Source organism: Triticum urartu, chromosome 7A (assembly GCF_056163025.1).
Source record: "Triticum urartu cultivar PI428250 chromosome 7A, HENAU_Tu73, whole genome shotgun sequence".
NCBI lineage: Eukaryota > Viridiplantae > Streptophyta > Magnoliopsida > Poales > Poaceae > Triticum > Triticum urartu.
In genome coordinates, this window is record NC_141879.1 from 731214217 (window position 1) to 731236052 (window position 21836).

The 21836-nt window shown below is 44.7% G+C and overlaps 2 protein-coding genes, 1 long non-coding RNA gene and 1 pseudogene across 3 annotated transcripts; 2 read left to right on the forward strand and 2 right to left on the reverse strand.

Moving 5' to 3' along the window:
• Positions 1–1566: 1566 nt before the first annotated feature.
• LOC125538448 (uncharacterized) lies at positions 1567–6399 on the reverse strand. Its single transcript, XR_015612093.1, has 7 exons — positions 5950–6399; positions 5652–5856; positions 5113–5549; positions 4273–4379; positions 3471–4192; positions 3226–3396; positions 1567–2641 (listed from the first exon to the last, which is right to left on the reverse strand). It is a non-coding gene; the product is annotated as an uncharacterized LOC125538448 (long non-coding RNA).
• A 158-nt stretch (positions 6400–6557) lies between these two features.
• Positions 6558–10562, forward strand: LOC125550394 (uncharacterized). The gene is made up of 2 exons (XM_048713387.2): positions 6558–7596; positions 9760–10562. Exons 1-2 carry the CDS (start codon positions 7036–7038, stop codon positions 10300–10302), a joined length of 1104 nt encoding a protein of 367 aa, XP_048569344.2. The 5' UTR covers positions 6558–7035; the 3' UTR covers positions 10303–10562.
• A 1726-nt stretch (positions 10563–12288) lies between these two features.
• LOC147962377 (F-box protein At5g49610-like) lies at positions 12289–14073 on the forward strand. The gene is made up of 2 exons (XM_087536256.1): positions 12289–12446; positions 12532–14073. The coding sequence occupies exons 1-2, from the start codon at positions 12385–12387 to the stop codon at positions 13745–13747; spliced, it is 1278 nt and encodes a 425-aa protein (XP_087392382.1). The 5' UTR covers positions 12289–12384; the 3' UTR covers positions 13748–14073.
• A 4441-nt stretch (positions 14074–18514) lies between these two features.
• LOC147962378 (protein FAR-RED IMPAIRED RESPONSE 1-like) lies at positions 18515–19791 on the reverse strand (annotated as a pseudogene).
• Positions 19792–21836: the final 2045 nt, after the last annotated feature.

Genomic DNA, 21836 nt, shown 5'->3' on the forward strand with positions numbered 1-21836 from the left:
AACTTCACGGAACTTATTTTTGGAACGGAAGCAATCCAGAAGACTTGGGTGTACGTAAGGGAAGCAACGAGGAAGGCACGAGGCAGGGGGCATGCCCTTCACCCTCGTGGGCCCCTCGTGGCCCCCCTGACGTATTTCTTCCTCCTCTATATATCAATATACCCTAAAACCATCAGGGAGTAGAATAGATCGGGAGTTCCGCCACCAGAAGCCTCCGTAGCCACCGAAAACCAATCTAGACCCATTCCGGCACCCTGCCGGAGGGGGCAATCCCTCTCCGGTGGCTATCTTCATCATCCCGGTGCTCTCCATGACGAGGAGGGAGTAGTTCTCCCTCGGGGCTGAGAGTATGTACCAGTAGCTATGTGTTTGATCTCTCTCTCTCTCTCTCGTGTTCTTGAGGTGATACGATCTTGATGTATCGCGAGCTTTGCTATTATAGTTGGATGTTATGATGTTTCTCCCCCTCTACTCTGTTGTAATGGATTGAGTTTTCCCTTTGAAGTTATCTTATCAGATTGAGTCTTTAAGGATTTGAGAACACTTGATGTATGTCTTGCATGGGATACCCGTGGTGACAATGGGGTATTCTATTAATCCACTTGATGTATGTTTTGGTGATCAACTTGCGGGTTCCGCCCATGAACCTATGCATAGGGGTTGGCACACATTTTCGTCTTGACTCTCCGGTAGAAACTTTGGGGCACTCTTTGAAGTACTTTTGTGTTGGTTCAATAGATGAATCTGAGATTGTGTGATGCATATCGTATAATCATATCCACGGATACTTGAGGTGACATTGGAGTATCTAGGTGACATTAGGATTTTTGTTGATTTGTGTCTTAAGGTGTTATTCTAGTACGAACTCTATGATAGATCGATCAGAAAGGATAACTTTGAGGTGGTTTCGTACCCTACCATAATCTTTTCATTTGTTCTCCGCTATTAGTGACTTTGGAGTGACTCTTTGTTGCATGTTGAGGGATAGTTATATGACCCAATTATGTTATTATTGTTGAGAGAACTTGCACTAGTGAAAGTATGAATCCTAGGCCTTGTTTCAATGCATTGCAATACCGTTTGTGCTCACTTTTATCATTAGTTACCTTGCTGTTTTTATATTTTCAAATTACAAAAACATTTATCTACCATCCATATACCACTTGTATCACCATCTCTTCGCCGAACTAGTGCACCTATACAATTTACCATTGTATTGGGTGTGTTGGGGACACAAGAGACTCCTTGTTATTTGGTTGCAGGGTTGCTTGAGAGAGACCATCTTCATCCTACGCCTCCTACAGATTGATAAACCTTAGATCATCCACTTGAGGGAAATTTGCTACTGTCCTACAAACCTCTGCACTTGGAGGCCCAACAACGTCTACAAGAAGAAAGTTGTGTAGTAGACATCAAGCTCTTTTCTGGCGTCGTTGCCGGGGAGGTTAGCGCTTGAAGGTATATCTTTAGATCTTGCAATCGAATCTTTTAGTTTCTTGTTTTATCACTAGTTTAGTTTATAAAAGAAAATTACAAAAAAAATGGAACTAAGGGTACCTCATATGCTTCAACTTTTTAATATCTATCATGAAAATAAGGATTCCGATAATTGTGCTCAAGTGCTAGAGGAAGAATGCATTAGAATGTTTGGCACTAAATCTTTGAATGATGAGCATGACTGCAATGTTGTTAGTATGAATTCCTTGAATATCTATGATGCTAATGATATGCAAAGCCACAAGTTTGGGGAAGCTATGTTTGATGAAGATGATATTTTTTGTCCTCCAAGTTTTGATGAGCAAATTTATTATGATGAAAGCATGCCTCCTATTTATGATGATTATATTGATGAAAGTATATTTGAAGAGGTCATGACTTTATTTTGTGATGAATCCACTATTTCGGAAGAGGTACCAATTGATTATGAGAACAAAGTTGCTATCTATAATGATTATTGTGATGACTTGTATGCTATAAAGAATAATGATATCCATGAAACTTGTCATCATGATTTTAGTTTTTCAATTGGATTATGCCTCACATGATAATTATTTTGTTGAGTTTGCTCCCACTATTATTCATGAGAAAAATTTTGCTTTGTGGAGAGTAATAAAACTTATATGCTTGTAGATCATGAAAGCAATGCTTTATGTGATAGTTATATTGTTGAATTCATTCATGAAGCTACTGAAAATTATTATGAGGGAGGAACATGTGCTTGTAGAAATTGCAATAATATCAAATATCCTCTCTATGTGCTTAAGGTTTTGAAGTTATGCTTGTTTTGCCTTCCTATGCTAGTTGATTATTGTTCTTTGGCTTTTCACTGCCGACCGATTCCAAAAAGATATGCTAGGGTGATGGTGGACGAAATAACGGAGGGATTTGAGAAGCTCAAGCTTGACCACCCTACCGGTGAAGGGGAGACTCGGCTGGGTTCTGCTTTGAAGACTCCATGCCTATGGCGGAAGGAGCTCATCAACCTTCCGAACTGGACGCCTCCGCCTCCTCCTCCTCTGGCGAGTCAGGGCACTCCGCCTCCTCCTCCTCTGGCGAGTCAGGGCACTCCGCCTCCTCCTCCGCCTACTCCTCCGGCGAGTGATCAGGGCACTCAGCCTCCTTCTCCGCCTGCGCCGGTAAGCTGTGAAAATCAATAAGCATGTTTTGTGTGAGAGAAATCCATAAAAAGTTGCACTCTGTAATATGGAGTTATAGGTTTGTAGATCATGACCTTTTGAGGAAAAAATGTGCATAGTAACCAAGATGTTTTATTCGTTAACATGTATGTGTGACAGTAGGCTTAGTTTAGTGAGAAGACAGGTAGCCAAGATGAGGCGGTATTATTTGAAGGCCAACACAAGTTTTTCTACTACATGTGTCACCATTATATTCACCAAAAAAAGTATCACCATTATAATTATCCTCAAGAGGGTTACCACCCAAAAAATTATGTACTTGAGACTTAGAAGAGCTAGTGCATTATGGCTAGTGTAATTTCAGAGGAACAATAAGCTAACAATATATATGTGGTCGATGGAGATGTCTAGATCATGACCAATATGACATTGCACACCAGATGATGCAAAACAGGAAACAAGGGCAACAATACTGGAAAATAAACGACAATAGAACATGCATCAGGGTGAAACTTGCATACTACAATATGAAACACGTATTCAGATGAACAATCTAAGCATCAAGAGCAGGCCGTCTGTTTGAGAATACCGTGCGCTGGCCTGGTTTGGCAAATGGTGCAGACATAGTACTTGATCTTTGGCTTCTTGTGCCAAAACATTGCGAAGAGTTTATCCACATGATGTTCATAGAGCTTCACTTCATTGCCCCAGAAGCAATGTTTCTCCTGCTCGCCAAAGTACTTGACACCGTCAGGTGTGCCTGCATTTGTTTTGTGTTTTACGTCAGGTGCAGCACCAAGGAATTGTTTTAGAAAGGGCTCTATGTGTGCTTACCACGAATAATGTAGTTGCAGGGTTCATCTTCGACCTGGTGTCCCTGAGTAAGAAATGTCAATAACAGGAAGTAAACTAAGATGGAAAAAAATAAAGGAACACAGCAGATAAAATGAACAGTCTCTAATGGAGGTCATAGTATATCAACGACTTAAATGGAATGTATCCATATGAGCATAGAGCTAAAAGAAGAGACAGAAAACTGGAAATAGAGAGACATGTTCATACAATATTTAATGTATCAGCTCGGTAGAGAACTATGTGTGACAGAACTACAAGGTCAACGGTGATACAATAAATCAGAGATATTATTAGTGGTCTTACATGAACACAGAAGTCACGGTCTTACATCTTAGATGACTGCTGTCATGGACGATACATATAGAGAGTGCAGAGACTACATTTTCTAAATTCAAGCATCCAGAAAATGCAAAGACCAACAAGAAGCCAAGACTCCTCGACTAAAATTCTAAATCTCAAGGAAACTTGCACAAAATCCAAGCGAAATCATTAATTGTCTGTTTACGCAATGATTTGAGAGGAAGACAATGAATCAGGGAGTAATTGAGATTAACAGAATTTTACAGCTGTTCTTAGATCCCACAACACCAATTTCTCATGAAGCGAAGTTCATATCAAATGAAACCAGTAATTTGGATGCCATTTGCAGGAGGAGATAAGCTTGAGTGTGAAGAGAACTGGAAAAATAGGAGTTGTTGTTCCTGTTGAAAGGATAACATATGAGCTAATATGAACGTGTTTCCAACAAAGCTACACAAAATATAGTGTTTTCTATGTTCACCAGGTTTGCAGGGATCCCATACCCTTAGTACAGGTCAAAACCACCAGAAGCAATCAGCAAAGAACTCTTGTCGCCATAATCCAAGCAATTCAAGGCGTTCCCATAAACTACAAGAAAGATCCGGAGATTAAAAAGAGTAAGATTGGTACAGTTATGAAATAGAGCCATGGACAAAAATATTGTTTGGGTTGTACAAATGAGTCGATGAACTAGTGCAAACTTTCTTTCTCCTTTTGTAACACCCAGATTGCAAGAGGCAAAACAAAAATAAAATAGAAAATCAGCACCCAGATTGAAGTTGTTTCCTTCTCTACTACTTTTCTAGCACAAAAACACCGTATTGTTTATGGATCTTGTTTTAAGGGCATTTCTATAAAGAAAACCAAATGCAGCTAACCTTTGAAAAAGGTGTCCATCTCTCACTCAATATAAAAGCCACGCTCAAAATCATCCAGCACTGCAGCAATCAAGAATGCACCCCCAATCTAACTGATTAATTTATTAAGAGGTGTGCAATGTATAAGTCGATCATCAACCTTATATTACTAATAATTATGCAAACTCAGCATCGGGCCATTGACCAATGATAAAATTTCCCTAGATCCTTAATGTGTTAAAATCAAGGGCTTCTAGATTAAATAAAAATCAAGAACAAACAAATTAATATAGGAAGTGCTTTTCAAAATGTAAGTCTTGATATCCAACCGCTATTCTTCCAGACAGTTGAGGACATAAGCACCCCCTTTTACTGAATAATTCATGACTGGACAAGTCTATTAATAACCTCCGTGACACAGTTCGATAACAATATACTAGTGAATATAGGACGACGAAACTTACATAAACACTTTCTGAAACCTGATCCAATTGTTTGCTAATTACGTCCATCAGACCACAAATCTTCCATCCCTGTAAATCAATGAGTTAGCTTCAACAGAACTGCCAATTGTGAACTTCAAACATCATAGTGGGAACATGATTGTGTGCACGAGCTGATCAAGTAAATTGCAAATTAAGATAATTTAGGGCTACAACTGCAGCTTAAAAGTAGTACAACTACAACTCAATTTCAACGATGCAACAAATTTCCTCCAGAAACAGGCTGCAGTCTTAGCACTACTTATACACACATCAGATGAGCAGAAAAAAGGAGGAAGGACTCCATAGTAGTTCCGTCGGTTCGGTTGAGCTCAAGCCTTGCGGACAATCACATGGTGCTCCCTCTGGAACTCCACCTCGTCCCTCTGGTGGCGCATGATCACAAGGGCTCTTCTCACCTGAAGCAGCAAATGGAAAGTGTGGTTACAAACCAGCTATAGATAATCTATGAATGACATTATGCTTGTGAAATTTTATGTGTTATATGACAGGATTCTTACAATGTAGTCGCTCATCCCCATCCGATTCAGTTACCCAAAACAATGAGCTAAAGAAAGTTGCAGCTCTACCAGCAATTCAGCATGTCGAAAGAACTACTACCGGAAGCCTGGAACAGTCGAACTGGAGTTGATGTGGTAAGGTTATCAGAATCCATCAGCTTACTTGTTCTTGGAGCATCGGAAGTGCACCAGATAGAATCAAACCCTGATATTACCATGCAATTTGCAATCGTTGACTGCAAGGAATTTAGCCACCATGTATATGTTTATGGAAGAAGTGGTCCCAGTCTGATGTTACCTGGGAGAAACCCATCAGTCCATCAAAGGGACCTTCTTTAATTATCAACTCCTCGATGTAAGTCAGGCATTTGACGGAATATAACGAGGGGGAAATAAACTCATATCCGCAGGGCGACATTCTGAAAAGGAGTTACAAAAGCTAACAAAAGGCTGCTGCTGACTTGATTTCTATGATCCTTATTTGATCCCGTGTCAAATCCAAGTCAATATGCTAGTTAATTAGGAGTGGTTGCACCGAACAAGCACTCAACCAAGCACACCAGCGCAAGCACAACACACGCGCACCACATAGCTGGCACACACGCACGCCTCCAGCAGCAAGCAATCCACGGACATTCGGGACGCACGCCCCGTGCCAAGATGTGATTGCCGCCACCGCCAATATCTCTGCAACTTTCGCTCGAGCGAGAGAGAGAAGGGGGATGAGAAGAAGAGAGGGCCACCGCGCACTGACCTTTGATTTGCAGCCGCCGCGGACGGCCTTGAGCACGGTTGGCTGCTCCCCCTCCCCGCGTCGTGCGCTGATGGGCGAGGAGGACGGCGCAGCCACCGTCTCCTCCCATCCCCGCTCACGCTATGCCCTGCCCTGCCCGACCTGCTGCTCGATCTGGTGCGAGGGGGAGGGGAGGTCGCCGATGGTGATAGTCAGCCGTTGGGGTCTTGGGGAGGGCGTGGCTGAGGGGAGGTTGCCGGTGGCGGCGGCGGCAAGTGGAGAAGGAGAGGAATTGGGGGATCTGGACCGGGGCCCAATCCCTTTCTCTCTTTTTTCCCGAGAATAAATATCTCTTTGTTTTGTCTTATAGCTGATCCGACGTGGACGTCGCCAGGATGCGCCCTTTCGCCACCGTTAAAGGGTTGTATAGTGTGTGGGTCCCGTTGGGCTATATCAGATCCTTAAGCATTCCCCACTAGCCCATGAGAAAATTGAGAGCATATCAGAAAAGGCCCAGCTGCTACAACTTCACGTGCTTCCTCATTTGAACTTGATCATTTTCTTCAAAGGTAGTCAAAGTTTCTCTAAAAGCACATTACGGGGATCCTATTACTACCCAACTACTCCCTCCGTCCGGGAAAAGTTGTCTTCATGGCGTTTTTGCAGAAAACCCCTCCCCAAACTCCCGACACAACCCGCACTCCTCGTCTTCTCCAATCGACACACCCCGCCGCTCCGACACGGGCGCATCGACGCCGGAGCTCCCCTGCTCAGCTTCGCCGTGCTGCTCCCCTGCTCTCCCGCACGTCCTCCTCCGCCGCCGGGGATGCCTACGCCACCGCTCCCTCCTGCCTCGCGCAGCTCCCCTGGCCCCCTTGCCTGCCTCCCAAATCTCCCCTCTTTCACCCTCAAAGTTGTTTCTTCTTCCTCCCGCTGCGTCTCCTGCTTGCGCGCTGCGGCGACACCTCCTCCTCGTTGCCCCCGACGCCGGAGGAGGCACGGGGAAAGCAGCAGTGTCTCGCGCTGCGCTTGCGCCACCTCGGGTGTGCGTGGGCCTACGCGTCGGTCGCCGCCTCGGCCGTGCGCCAGTCCGCAAAGGAGGAGGAAGGGGATTCCGTTCGCCGCCAAGGCGTACTGGGTATGCTCCTCGAGTCCCCGCTCTTCAGGCCCCTCCTCACCTCCCTCATCAAGAAGCAGAACAACATGACGCAGGTCCTCTCCTCCCTTGTCAGCTTTCATTTTGTTTGAAATTATTTTGGCCAGCAACTCCGTGGTTTGCTTCTGTTGATTCTGGTCTTGTTATGTTGGGGGCGAGCAGATGCTGTAGCGCACAGGGATCCCCGACCGGCCCATGTTCTTCCCGGAGTACCCTCTCTCTGTACAAGCAGAAGCAGCTATGAGAAACTTTTCATTCAGTCAAGTTCTACTGATTTTTGGTCTTCTTGAATTTTGTATAGTTGAGATAGATGTTCTACTTCTTTCATTCAGTCAGGTTCTACTGAAACATTTTGCAGAAACAATGTACTGCTGAAACTGAAAAAAGGAACAGAAACATAAATGTTCTGCTGAAACTGAAAAAAGGAACAGAACCACACCTGAATAATTTGTACTCCTCCTTAATTCTTCAATAGATTTAAAAATGTTCAGACTTTGAATGTTCACTGAAATAGTAAATCTTGTCTTTCCTAAAAACTGAATTTGTATATTAAGTCTTTGCTAAAGAGAAATAGTAAATCTTATCATAACAAATGCTCATTCAGAAGTGTTCAGAAATCTTCAGTTTTTTATCCTGAAATGTTCAATTTTTTGCTCTCTAAATTGTGTGCCTTTATTGCTCATTCAGTGCTCAGTACAGTATTCAGTTTGAGTAAAATTCAGTTCGTGTGGTGAGTTGAAGAGCATTGCTCCCTGCCTTGCTATGCCTAGTTATGTTAACTACAGTATCATTGTCTACTTTGGGGTCTTTTTGTGGTGAAAGTATGGGTCTTTTTGTATGGTGGCAAGATGACTAGATGGATTCAAATAAATCTAGCTAATTCAAATAATTCCAAGTTAATAAAAATAAATCCAAATTAATTCAAATAATTAAGAATAAGAATAAGAATAATTCAAATTATTTCAAATAATTAAGAAGAAGAAGAAAAAGAATTCAAATAATTAAGAAGAAGAAGTACGGCGAGGTATTCGTAATGGCGTCAAGTCACCCTTGCCATATGGATCATATGTAAGCTCTTGCTGCTAACCTAGAGGAGTACATTTTCTTGCTTCAAGTCTGAACTTATGTATGGAAAATGCATGCTTCGATTCTGAACCTATGCACTCCATTTTGTGGTGATTAATTGCCACTTCTATATGCACTAAGAAAAAGAAGCCTGAACATGGCATGCATGCTTTCTTGTGGTGTTAGCATCCCAGCACTGATCAACACAGCTTGTCCTCACAAGCACATAGAAAATGACAGGTTCTGAACACCAAGTTGACAGGTTCTGAACATCAAGTTTTATGAAACTTCTTGTAATATGCATAAAAATGTATAACAATAATTGGAGTATTTATGATGATCAAAGTGTTTCTTACTCAAGTGTAATTTGTTGCCTCATCCACCATTTAGTATCCCCTGCTTGACTCAAGCTCAGAATTTAGGAGTAGAATAGAGTAGGCTTCAATTTGTCAAAACTGAATTTTACTCACTGAAAATATGACAGTGGAGTACTGTCCAAACTATATTCACCGTCTAAATTTCATTGATGTCAAATTTTATTTATGTGTCAAGTTTGACATCAACTTGACAGATCAAAACCTGACAGAAATTGACAGGTTTTGGAAGAAAATGACAGGTTCTGAACATCAACTTGATTGAATAATATAGTGTCAACTCTGATTGTTAACAGCAGAATAATACAGTTAATAGCAGTGTAATGGAGTGAGAAATCTTACTGTAAATTCAGTTACTGTAGTTACTGAAACTTCACCGTAAACTTCCAGTACACGAAATTCAGTTATCTTTTTAGTAGGGAAATTTCTGTAACAAATTTCAGAAGCTTGTATTTTCACACAGATTGTGCTCTAGCTGATACATCTGCGTGTTCTAGCATTCCCCTGCCAATGCATACCGATATGAAATTTCCTTTTTGTTTAATTTGTTGAGCTATTGCTACTGCTTAATCAAACAATGCATACCATTATTTACTGAAATAAACCATTATTTACTGAAGATAAACCTGGTTGATCTTCATTTTCATAAACCTGGTTGAGTATTACAGAGCAATTGACAGCAATTTGATCTGATTAGAATTCAGATAGCAAAAGTTAACTGAACTTCTTTATTTGTAACATTTATTCAGAGGACATGATCAATTGTGTTTCAAATTACAGAGCAAGCAAGGTCCGGCACTGGAGATGAAAAAGCAAGGAGCCTTGTACTTCTTTCTTCTCACCGACAGCAGCACGAGCAGGGGACCTCCGGCGACAGCACACGAGCAGGTGACCTCCGGGCGGCAACACGAGCAGGGGACCAGTAGCAACTTGCAGTGGAGCAGGGGAAAGAGCTCGAGCTTGAGGTCCAGGCGCGGCCGGAACTCACGGTCGAGGCGCTCGACACCCAGGCGCGCGCAGGTCCTGGCCGGCGGCGGCGCAGATCCTGGTGGAGGGAGGGGATATCGGCCGCGCAGGTCTGGTGGCGGCGGCCCAGGTCCTGGGTGGCGGAGGAGCACGTCCTGCGCAGCGGCGGAGCAAGCAATTGGGTGGCCCAGGTCCTGGGCGGCGGAGGACCACTTACTTGGCGGCGGCGGAGCAAGCAATTGGGCGGCGCAGGACCTGGGCGTCGGAGGAGCACGTCCTGGGCGGCGGCGGAGCAAGCAATTGGGCGGCGCAGGTCCTGGGAGGCGGAGGAGCAAGCCCTGGGCAGCGCCGGCGTAGGTCCCCGATGGCAACTTGCCCTGGCGACGCGCGCGGGCGACAGACAGAGGAAGAAGGAAGGAAACGGCGACATGTTTGTAATAGATTTTAAGCTACGAGGGCGTTTTTACAAAATTCACAGTACACTAAGCTGTGGACAACTTTTTCCGGATGGAGGAAGTAGCATTTAGCACTACAAGTATTAATTTGTTCTACATCACCTCTGCTCTTTCTCATAGTTTTAAATAGCCGGCTATAACCTTGCTATAGCTGTTTGGGAATGTTGCCGCTAAATGATTTCATGTATAATTTGTCGCTATAGCCCAGGTATAGTTGTTTTTAAGGGTCGCCGTTAAATGTCATAGCCCGCTATTTAAAACATTGTTTCTCTATGTAATGCAAAATCATCATGTCCCTCGGTACTATCAAAGACAAATGGGATTCTACAGAAGTCAACTGCACTAGGAATGTAAGGTCTCATTTTAACTAGGGCCTTATCGATAATAGCATTATGATATTTTCCCTAAGTAGGGGAATCAATGAAGGGGAAATAAGGTGTATCAGGTACATAAGTTCTCAAATCATCCCCAAATCCTTTGTGATTTTCAACATCTTTAAGAAAAAAAACTTAGACATAATTTTCGACATCATTTTTCGATTGATGATTAATTTGTCTGATCCGACAAAGTTTTTGATTGATACTTTCATTCATTCCCATATCCATAGGTGCAGTAAAATGAAAATAGCGAGAAATGTCAATAGAATTACAGGAATCCGAGTCTCCATCCAATCCCTCGCCGGAGCAATCCTCTCCTGCCAGCAACTAGAAGCGGTTGCTAGCTGGAGCGACTCCTAATTTTTGCACTCGGCAAGGCATGCTGAGCGGTGCTCCTTGGGCGTGAACCACATCGTGTGGCGGAGAACCACCTCTCCTCATAGATCGGCCGCCATCTCCTTCCTCCGTTTCACCATCATTGGAGGCACCGCCTCTTCCTAAATCACAATCGGAGCATGGATCGAACCTGGGGATAGAAGCGCAAGCACCAACTCCCTCAGACCCTTCACCGAAGCCAGCGGCGTGGTGCTTAGCGACGTGAACGCCACCCACTTCAGTGCCTGTGCGGGAATCTTCGAGTCCACTCGATCCATAGGCCAAAGCAAGATCTCCGGCTAGTGCTTCCGCTCCTCCGTTCCGAGTAACATCTCTTCCTCTTCCTCCATCAGCACATCGAGCACCGCTTCCGCCTCCAACTTCATCGCCTCCCATTCATTGCACTAGGAGCAGATCTCACAAAGGTGCGCAATCTTGCAAGCATCTCCTGAAATTTTCCGTAGCTTCTCCTCTCCCATCACCATCGCCATCGCATAAGACCTCATCCCTCAAATTGGGGAGAAATGAATCTTGCGGGGAGTTGCGAGAGAGGAGGCTGAAGTGCCAAAGCGAAGGGATTTGCTCACCAATCCTCCTGGTGGAGTTAATCACCCCCACTCGCGCATCGCCGCCATGCGCATTGATCGAGGAGGTCTCCATAGTGCGCCTAATGGGCTCCCCAAGTTGTGACACATGAAAGTGTACCACAACACACGGTACAAAAAATTTGCCCGCGCGGTTCACACGAGAGTCCACCCACACAACCAACCTCGTCGACGAGGACCACCCGCGGCTTCTCTCCTCGTCAATAGATTAGCAGGCTTGCCGCCCGAAGATCCAGAACAAACCACAGCGACCACTGCGTGTCGCGTGCGTTGCATGAAAACATCCTTCCTCCCGTAATTGTTTGTTTGTTTTTTCCTTATATTTTGTGTGTATAAATGTCCATTACCCGTGGGTATAAAATCTCTTCAATTCTTGTCCTGTCCTGTTTTTTCGGGGTAGGCATATCCATTGGCAAAATTACCCACGGCCCATTTGCTAAGCCCGTGTAGGAGATGTGCGATACAGTTAGCCCGTTTAAATGGCGCACCCACGGCCCATTCGCCCCTACCCCTAAATAAAGTTCTCTCTCCCCTATCCCTTCCCCTAAAAGAAAAAAAAACTTCCCTAATCCCCTGCATCTTGCCGCCGCCGCCACCGCCGCCGCCGGATTTCTTCCGCCCGTCGCCATGTCCACCGCGGGAGAGCGCTCTCCCCCGCGAGAGGAAGGCCGCTCGTCGATTCGCGCCCGGTACGCTCGGCAACAACCACCATCAACCCCTCCTCCTCCGTATCTGATCCCCTGACCTCCTGCTCCTCCGCCCGTGTTTCTGCAGGGCTCTCCCCGGCGGGCCGCCGGCCGGGAGGCTCATCGACGACATCCTCGTGGAGATCCTCTCGCGCGTCCCCGCCAAGGAGCTCTGCCGCTGCAAGTGCGTCTCGAGGCACTGGTTCGGCCTCATCCACCACCCCGACCACCGCAAGCGGCTCCCCCAAACCCTGACCGGCTTCTTCTACGGCAGCAGCACCGGCACCACCGCGCAGCGGCTCCTGGAGCTGCCCTTCCGCTTCACCAGCGTCTCGGGGGACCGCCGCCTTCCATTCGGCACCAAATTAAGCTTCCTGCCCAACCACCACCTGCCCGTCGATCTGCTCGACTCCTGCAACGGCCTCCTCCTCTGCCGATGCTACCACGTCTCCGGCGGGGTTGGCGCGTTCCATTATGTCGTGTGCAATCCCGCCACCGAGAAGTGGGTCGTGTTGCCCAACTCCTGCAAGGACAGCAGCGAGGTGGCCACCACATCTCTGGGCTTCGACCCGGCTCTATCGCCGCATTTCCATGTGTTTGAGCTGGTAGTTGAGCACAATTATAGTCAGGACACTGAGCTTTCGGGAGTGGCAGTGTATTCGTCTGAAACCGGAGAATGGATTCATAAGGAGAAGAGATGGAACAGAGCTACTCGGCACTCCTCCGCAACAGTCTTTCTCGACGGCCTTCTGTTCTTTCGTGCCCTTGACCTTGAATATCACGATTGTGTAGTTGCGGTGGACACAAAGGGAGAAACCTGGATGAAATTCAGGGTCCCTGGTGGTCAGGTTGATGATTTTGGTCCGGCCGATGGTTTTGTTCACCAGATGTTATTCAGGGTTCCTGGTGGTCAGGCTGATGATTTTGGTCTGGCTCATGGTTTTATTCAGCGGTCACAGGGATGCTTGCATTTTGCCAATTTTCAGAGGGATGAAGATGGTGTTGGCATTCGATTGGTAGTTTATGTTCTGAAAAATTATGAAAGCGAAGAATGGATAGTGAAGCATAGCATTAAAACTTCAGACATATGTGGATGGACAGACTTATGGCTTGATGCGGATTTTGATTTCATTGCGATTCATCCAGAATGCAATTCGTTGTTCTTCATTGCGGGGGGTGTCACATTAATGTGCTATAATATGGATAATCGGCAGGTCAAAGTGATCTCCTATCTTGGAGGTGCCAAGCCGCTATTTCTGCCCTATGTGCCGTTGTACACCGAGTCACTCTCATTGCACTGCTAAGTGGATCTCTGATCGGAGTCAATTCTTCATGCTATGGAGCAGTGGGCTTGGTATGTCTGCTTGAATTTGGCTCTCATTTTCTCTGACTGATGAATGCATGTTTTTCCGGTTTGGAGCAATGGTGGTTCAGTATGGAGGGAACCTGACTGATTTCTCTGTGATCAGTTATCCAAATTTGTACTGAACTTTCTGTCATATGTACTGGTCTCTGGTTTGGTCAACTTCTACCTTCATGCATTGCTTAACTCGTGTAGTCTTTGTGTTAAGGTACTATGATCAGTAAGACATGGACAATGGTTATCATGCAGGAAAACTTTTCTCGAACATCATGCTGAGGCTTAAAATTTGATCTTCTACAGCATTTGCATCCACGTGAATTATAACCATCTTATTTGCAATGATTTAGTAAATGGTCACTTGTCTGCTAACGGTATGGTGTGTGAAATTGTGCTGATGATGCAAATCATTTCCTTTCTTTCCTGCCAATGGTTTGAAATATAAAATCATTGCTGCTATCTGTTAGTGTAACCCTTGGATGAATACATGTCACTTCTTTGGATGCTAGTTTCTTTTTTGAACACAAGTACACAACAGTGGTCTTTGTTTGTGGGTATTCTTCAGTTAGGTAGCGTAAAAGAGTTTGAAATAATCACTTTCATGCGCCTTTTATTGTACTCATGCTTCTAGTTATACTACGTACGATCCCTGTATGTTGCACTACAGCAACTTTGCAGAGCTGTTTCTGAATTTTGACTTTTTGTGTCCTATAGCACTGTAACAAAAAGGTTCAGGCTCTGTGTGGGCTCTGGTTTCAGCTTCAAATCTCCAAAACAAACTGAAACTATCCCTGTGTCCTGCGCTCCCGTTGTCATCAGGGATGACAAATAAGCTCGCCTCCTTTTATCGGGGACGGCACTGGTGTTTAGGAGCTAAATCGATTTGTTTTTGGCGATTTTTGAGGTAGATTTATGTGTAAGAACACTTCCAGCATTATCTAGTCAAGGAAAATTCATCGTGTTTTTCCTGGACGAAGTTCAATTAGGTAACAGGTCAGCATGCATTCTTATGTAGCCTGTTTACTCTAGTGAAACAATCCCAGTGAAGCCAACAAGACGGACAGAGCTTAATGCACATAACCTAGTGACAAAAACCTGTGCGTCATTGTGGGCACCATTGCTCTGATTGTGGTAACTGGGGTATAATTACTGTCACCACCTTCGGCCCCAAACCATCACCCAGGAGAAAACAACATTGACGCTGCCCATGGAGCACAAGACCCTGAAGGATGGAGAGGGCGGGGGGGGGGGGGGGGGGGGGGGGGGGGTGGTTTGACAATATTACTCATCCCATGGTTATAGGGCATACATTCTCTGGAGATCTAAGAATGATCCCAGGCTCCTTTTAGCCCTTTACAATAAATCGGTAAACACACATTGGGGAAACTGTAAGCACAAAACTCCATGCCGAAAGTGTTAATCAGAACCTAGAAAATAAGTGGCTATACAAAAAAATAAAATCAAATTGTAACTAGGATTCGCGACAATGTTCAGGTTCCCAGCGCACTGAAATCGCTGCCTGAATTTCTCCAAAGCATCCAAAGGGTTTCTCCTAGAGACTGTCATGCCCAAAATGCGATGATGATTCAGATCTCCATTACATCTGATGATGGTCATGGCCTGCTCTGCTGCACGCTGACAAAATGAAGCAACAAATCATCGATAAATTCTTATTCCGGCCCAGCCTGCGCTGCCCATGTCTCGCCAATCTGGAATCTACCTTTCTTGGATTGGGAAGAGAACTGACAAGTGAAGGATATATATGTTTGAATTATAGCTGAATACTGCTTTGTGTCTCTAACTTCAGACAATCAACTAGGTACACAGTTTTGCATGAGAAGTGCCATGTGTAAGATGGTTGTGGAATAACTTACATGATTTTTGCATAATTAGCAAGCAAGTTGCTAAGTACTCCCTCCGTAAAGAATATAAGAGCATTTACATAGGAAATGTTTTTAGCAGAACATGATCATACACACCGAGCTTGGATCATAATTTTCATTTTTTTGCATGAGTAGTTTCTATATAACGCATAAGTGCTCTATGTTTGTGGGTATTGTTCAGGTAGGTAGTTTAAAAGAGTTTGAAATAAGCACTGTTGTGCGCCTTGCATTGTAGTCGTGCTTCTAGTTGTACTACGATGCCTGTAATGTTGCATGTACAGCAACTTGGCAGAGTTGTTTCAGATTTTTATTTTTATTTTGAGACGAGGCAAAAGATGGGATCCCGCAGAAGTCGCTACTTTTCTTTTCTCTAGAGGCCCAGCTTAGCTGGTGGGCCGAGAACGAGGGTGGCCCAGCGACCGTTTAACTGCTGGTGGGCCGGGAACGAGCACACCGCTCGGTTATTTAGTACCACATCGCGAGCCTGGGAGCCAACTTCGCTGCTTAAATGCGCTGGTACTGAGCCGGTTGTCACCAGCGATGCGGTCACGAGTCAGTTGGCGCTGACCTAACGGGTCTGCGGAGGTAAAAGGCCGACGTATAGCCATTGGGCATAGCTTGATGCTATACGATCGTCAGATCCGTGTAGACGTATACGGTTGGTCTTTTTGTTTTTTTTTTGATTTTTTTGTTTACATTCATCTTAGATAACTTTGATTTGTTTTCTTTACTTCGTCCATCTCAGATTGTTTCAATTTCCTTTCTTTTTCTCTGGCTTTCCTAATTGCACAGATCATTTTTCATCCGTATCAGATTATTTCATAATTTTTATTCCATCCATCCTTGATTATTTCAAAAACAAAATCCTCGCTTCCCAAGTGCGTACATCCTTTTCATTCACCCTGGATGATTTTTATTTTATTAATTCACCCATCCAAGACTACTCCTTTTCTTCTTCTTTCTTTCTCTCCCTTTCCAACTGCAAAAATTCTATTCATTGATCTCAGATGATTCAATTTTTTATTCCATCCATCCCAGATGATATCACTTTTTCTTTTTTTTTTCTCTTACTTCCCTATCGTGCTAATCCTTTTGATACATCGTTTTTTTTCATCCATTCGTAATGATTTCATTTTTTCTTGTTTTTTTCTCTCATGTACATTTTCTTCAATGCCAGTGCAATGCTCAAGTGGGAGCATGTTACCCATCGATATGATCTGCGCTGCTAATTAATGTTTGTGTTAGTAATTTAATTGAATAAATGCCAAGAATACTTCAATAAATTTTGCTGAAACCAACAAGCGGTGCAGCTCCAATTGCACTATAAGAACTTAGGGCGTGTTCGGATCTCCTCCCACTCCACACTTCACTAATTCCTGAAGCGGGAGCCGAGCCGAACGAAAAATCATCAAGAAGCTAGCTTCCGGAAGCTAAGCCTGAGGCCAGTGCAAAAACGAGGAGCGGCGGCGGCCCAGCTCCACCAAAAATAAAAGCTGGAGTTTGCCCAAATTAAGCCGATATGCCACCGCCAAACTTACCGATTCGTTCCTTTCCTGGAAAACCTATCGAGCTGCTCGTTCCCCTAGAGCCACTAACCCTACCGCCGTCACGGGCCCAGCCGCCGCGGGCGCCGCCGCGCCGTCCCTGGCCACCGCTCCTTCCCGCCGATAGATCGAGCCGTTCGAGGCCAATCCCGACTGGATCCCATTGACACAGCCCGAAGGGAGCAACCCCAACACTAGGACCTAAGCTCCAACGCCATTAACGCCATGCTCAACCGCTAACCCTACCGCCGTCGCACGCAGCGCCGTCCCTAGCCGCCGCTCGTTCCCGGCAATAGATCGAGCCATTCCAGGCCAATCCCGATCGGTTCCCGTCGACACAGCCCGCTCAACCGCTAACCCTACCGCCGTCACGCACAGCGCCGTCCCTGGCCGCCGCTCGTTCCCGGCAATAGATCGAGCCATTCCAGGCCAATCCCGATCGGTTCCCGTCGACACAGCCCGAAGGGAGGAACCTCAAGCTCCAACGCCATTGAAGACGTGCTCACCTCGCAGGAGTCTGCCTCACCCCGCCTGCTGGCCCGAAATGGGCTGCCTCCAGCCGGCCCAACACGCCTAAACAGGCCATAACCCGCCCCAGTTGGGTTGTAGCGCTAAGAGAAGCTGGAGCAGGAGCCGAACAGGATTGGAATCGCTGGCTGGAGCCAGAAGCCACGAGGAGAAGCTGGTTATCTGGAGTTTTGAGAAGTTGGAGAGCCTCCGAACACGCCCTTAGGAAGGCACTTCATTTTTTCTTATGGAAAGTCAGGGCCAAAATGTCCAAGGTCTAAAACCCTGACCAAGGTCAAGACACTACGTAGTTAAATTAGGCTTGGACTACAGTCAAACAACCCCAGTGAAGCTAACAAGACGGTTGAGCTTAACACACATAACCCAATGACAAAGACCTTTGCGTCATCGTCGCCACCATTGACCTGATCATGGTTACCATGGTATAATTAAATTACTGTCAACCATTGACCATTTAGGGTCATGCTCACCAAGGCAACAACACGGGGAGAAACAACATCAGCGCCACTGCTGCTGCCGATCCTTAAAAAGGTGGAAAGGGGGCAAGTTTCAATGATGAATCATAAAAGCCCGAGAAAATTGATAAGCGAACGAGCATGCATGGTGTCGATATCGCTAGCCATTGACTCGCATTGGAATGTGGGCCGTACCTCCCAGTATTCAATACTAAAGAGGCGACATCTATATGGTACTACAAAGTTGAGTCATCTATTTTGTAACGGAGGGAGTATGTACCAGCGGACGGCCGTTGGCTGATCATGGCGCGTCAAGCATGGGCCAAGATGTGCCACAGATCAAGTTCTCAACATGTAGCACAACCTTAGGGTTGTTGCAGGTGTTCTTCCAATGCCCTCCCACCCCGCAGATTGAGCATTTCGCCTCCTTCTTTGCCTTTTGATGGAGGTCACCCCTCTGCAGACATGTGGTACTCATGTGCCCTGGCTAACGGCATATTCTGCAGAAGCATGTTCGCATGCTCACATCACATGCTCCGGCAACAGCTGGATGTGTCACTATCTTACGTTTCTTGCTCTATGCAGCACGGTCATCACATGGAGGTTTGTCCCTCCTGCTCGTTGGCCGGCTTGCCTTCTGTGTGTGCTCTGGAGCCATCAAACTGAGGAGATTACCGACTCCACTACCATCTGTGTCACTCGCATACCCAATCTGTGGTGCTTTCCCCACACTCACCTCTCTAGCTTTCTCCTTGTTTGCCTGAATCCTGTTCTCTAAACCCATCCCGTCGCGCACAGGAGCTACAGGTGTCGGCTTACTCATTGCTTCCTTTAGGAGTTCCATCGCACACTCATACACACTTGTGTTTACTTCACCAAGTTTGACAACCTCTAGGGCATGGGTGTAGAGATTTGAATGTCTGAATGTTATGGAGTTAACTGATATCTGATCCTTCTGAAGGTATGCCAAGTGTTGTGGTAGTACATCCCTTGCATCTTTTGTCCATCGATTGAGTATGTGCTTTCCTGGTATATCGTCTATACCCATGAAATCAACGACCTGCAAACAAAAACATATTTGTTCATCAGGCATCCTTTCAAATGGCGCAGAAGCTAGTGCCCTGCTCATCGCAATCTATTGGTACCTTAACTGCGTGGCAGCAAAGCAACCCGGTGTGCTCGAAGTTACCACATTCGCATGTAAGCTCTTCGCCTTGGTCCACAACTTCCACCACGTACACCGCCCTGCACCATTTGTCATGCTTCTCTGGGTTGTACCGGTGTACATAGTATTTTGCACCTTTTTCAACCTCTTCTACTTTGTATTGTCCTGCTTCATACAGGACCTCGCTGAATTTCTCGAACATGGCCCGGGTGTAGATGTTGCTAGCGTGGAACTCCCATGGGGTGTTCATCTTCATCACGGGAGATGTCTGTGTTCATGGCATGCACAGGTTATTCAATACTGTGTGCAGTGGTCAGATGGGATGTCAATTATGCATACATAAATAAACTTACTTTATGTGTACGCCATTCTTCGTAGTTCTCGCTTGCTTCCCGGTCGAAAACAAGCCTCATGTATTGCCCCACAAATAAATGAATGGGGCAGCTTGCCGAGACATATCCCTTGAGCATATGATTGCTAGTCTCGCTGCATTGTGTGCTTGTCATTTTTGCACAAAATTTACCCTTGAAGTATGGTTTCGCCCACTTCGTCCGCACTTCGTAGAACTGTGTGAGGTAAGAGTGTTTAATATTTCACTGTATTTATACAATAATGGCTTGATTGACTTTTACCTTCTTACCTCACATGTAAAAAAAAGAGGTAAGAGGGATCATGTTAAAATTTGCCTACAATAATACACCAATATTTATGCCATCAAATTAGTGGCATTAGATTCATGATAAAATATATTTTAATCATATACCTATTTGGTTTCACAAACATCGATATATTTTTGCACAAACTTGGTCAAACTTTAAGATAGTTTGACCCACAACAAAGTTGAAAGTACACTCTTTGAAGGATAGAGGCAGTACGTGTATTCTTTCCAGAAATCAGGTTGTATTTTCCTTCAGTTCACATATAGGGTGATCGAGTTATAACCATCTTTTTTTAGGTTGCTTACCACATGGACCATGTGGTGGGTTATAGCCATCTAATAATATATACATGAATCCAGGCCATTTAAATAGGTTAAGTCTAGAGCGATAAATCTTCACCGTTCATTTTCTACCGATTTATAATAATGTAATAGACTCTTTCAATTATTTGATCAGGTATATAAAAGAAAATTACCAACATGTACTACAAAACACTCATTAGGTTCATCGTGACTCGTGGGGAAGCAGTGCTTAAAGTGTATGGAAAGGAGGTAGTACCTAACACTGAGCAAATAGTGCTAAAAATGGTTACTGTGAAGGGAATCTAACCATCCATTTATTTAAACATGACTTTCAGTACCTAATAAGTGGGAACGTAAGACAAAAGATGTGGGTGGCATGCTAGATGGTTAACGTTGTACTCTGTGACAGTGTTATAGAATAATAATCCGATGGCAGTTAGCTAGTCCTAAGATTTTTGTAACATATACCAGCTAGTCATGGATTCACATCTCCATCCTGGCGACGGATCAAGTTTCAGATCCGTGGAGGTCGCTTGAATCCATCCAATGTCACTGAAATATATCTACAATTCGCATCTGGTTTCTGCTCAGGGATCCAAGGATTGGCAGAGAGCATTAGTGCAGTTATTTACAGGAGTTATCAATGCTGAAAATATTGTTAAGATAGAAAGGAAACTATATCAAATCCTTGTTCGCATAATCACCATATTCAGCAACTAACGATCTTAATTTGACCACCAACTAGCAATTATCAACCACTCCCTCGGTATAGAAATATAAGAGTATTTGGATCACTAAGGTAGTGATCTAAACGCTCTTACATTTGTTTACAAAGAGAGTATATGTTAATCCTTGTTTTTTGTCACTATTTAAAAATATTCAGTGCCTAATAACAAGGACGAGACAAAAGCCAAAAGATGTGGGTGGACACCCTTTGTGTCAGAATAATAGTCAAGCCGGAGGCAAGGTAGACAAAAATGTAGACTTGTTAACGATCAGTTGCATAGACATATCAGGACGTACGTAGGTTAGCAACTCCGATTCCTTGTCTGAAGCATCTCTACCAGCTAAGTACTTCCATCTTTATCCATGGATCCTATGTGTGTGTGTGTTGGGGGGGAGGGGGGGGAGTTGCAACTGTGCAAGTAGTTTCAAAGTCTACTGCTTTTCAAGATTCCGTTAGGAGAAGCCATAAATCTGTTCACAGATTTGAGCTCAAGCCACAAATCTCCCTTATGACATTGGCATTGCGACCCAACTCGATCACTGGCCTAAGTGTCAAAATGCAACCGAATATTACCACATAAGAATGCCTTCATTTAAGAATATGGGCTGCTGCAAGCGAGATCCGAGTGGCACCGAAAGCTTAGTGAAATCAGAGCCATGCATCCTATTTTCATTTCATTACATTTGTAAGACTAATAACTAGATTGCATGGGTATAGACTATCAGAGTCTTTCATAGTATTTGACAAAGTTCATTCATCACAAGGGACTA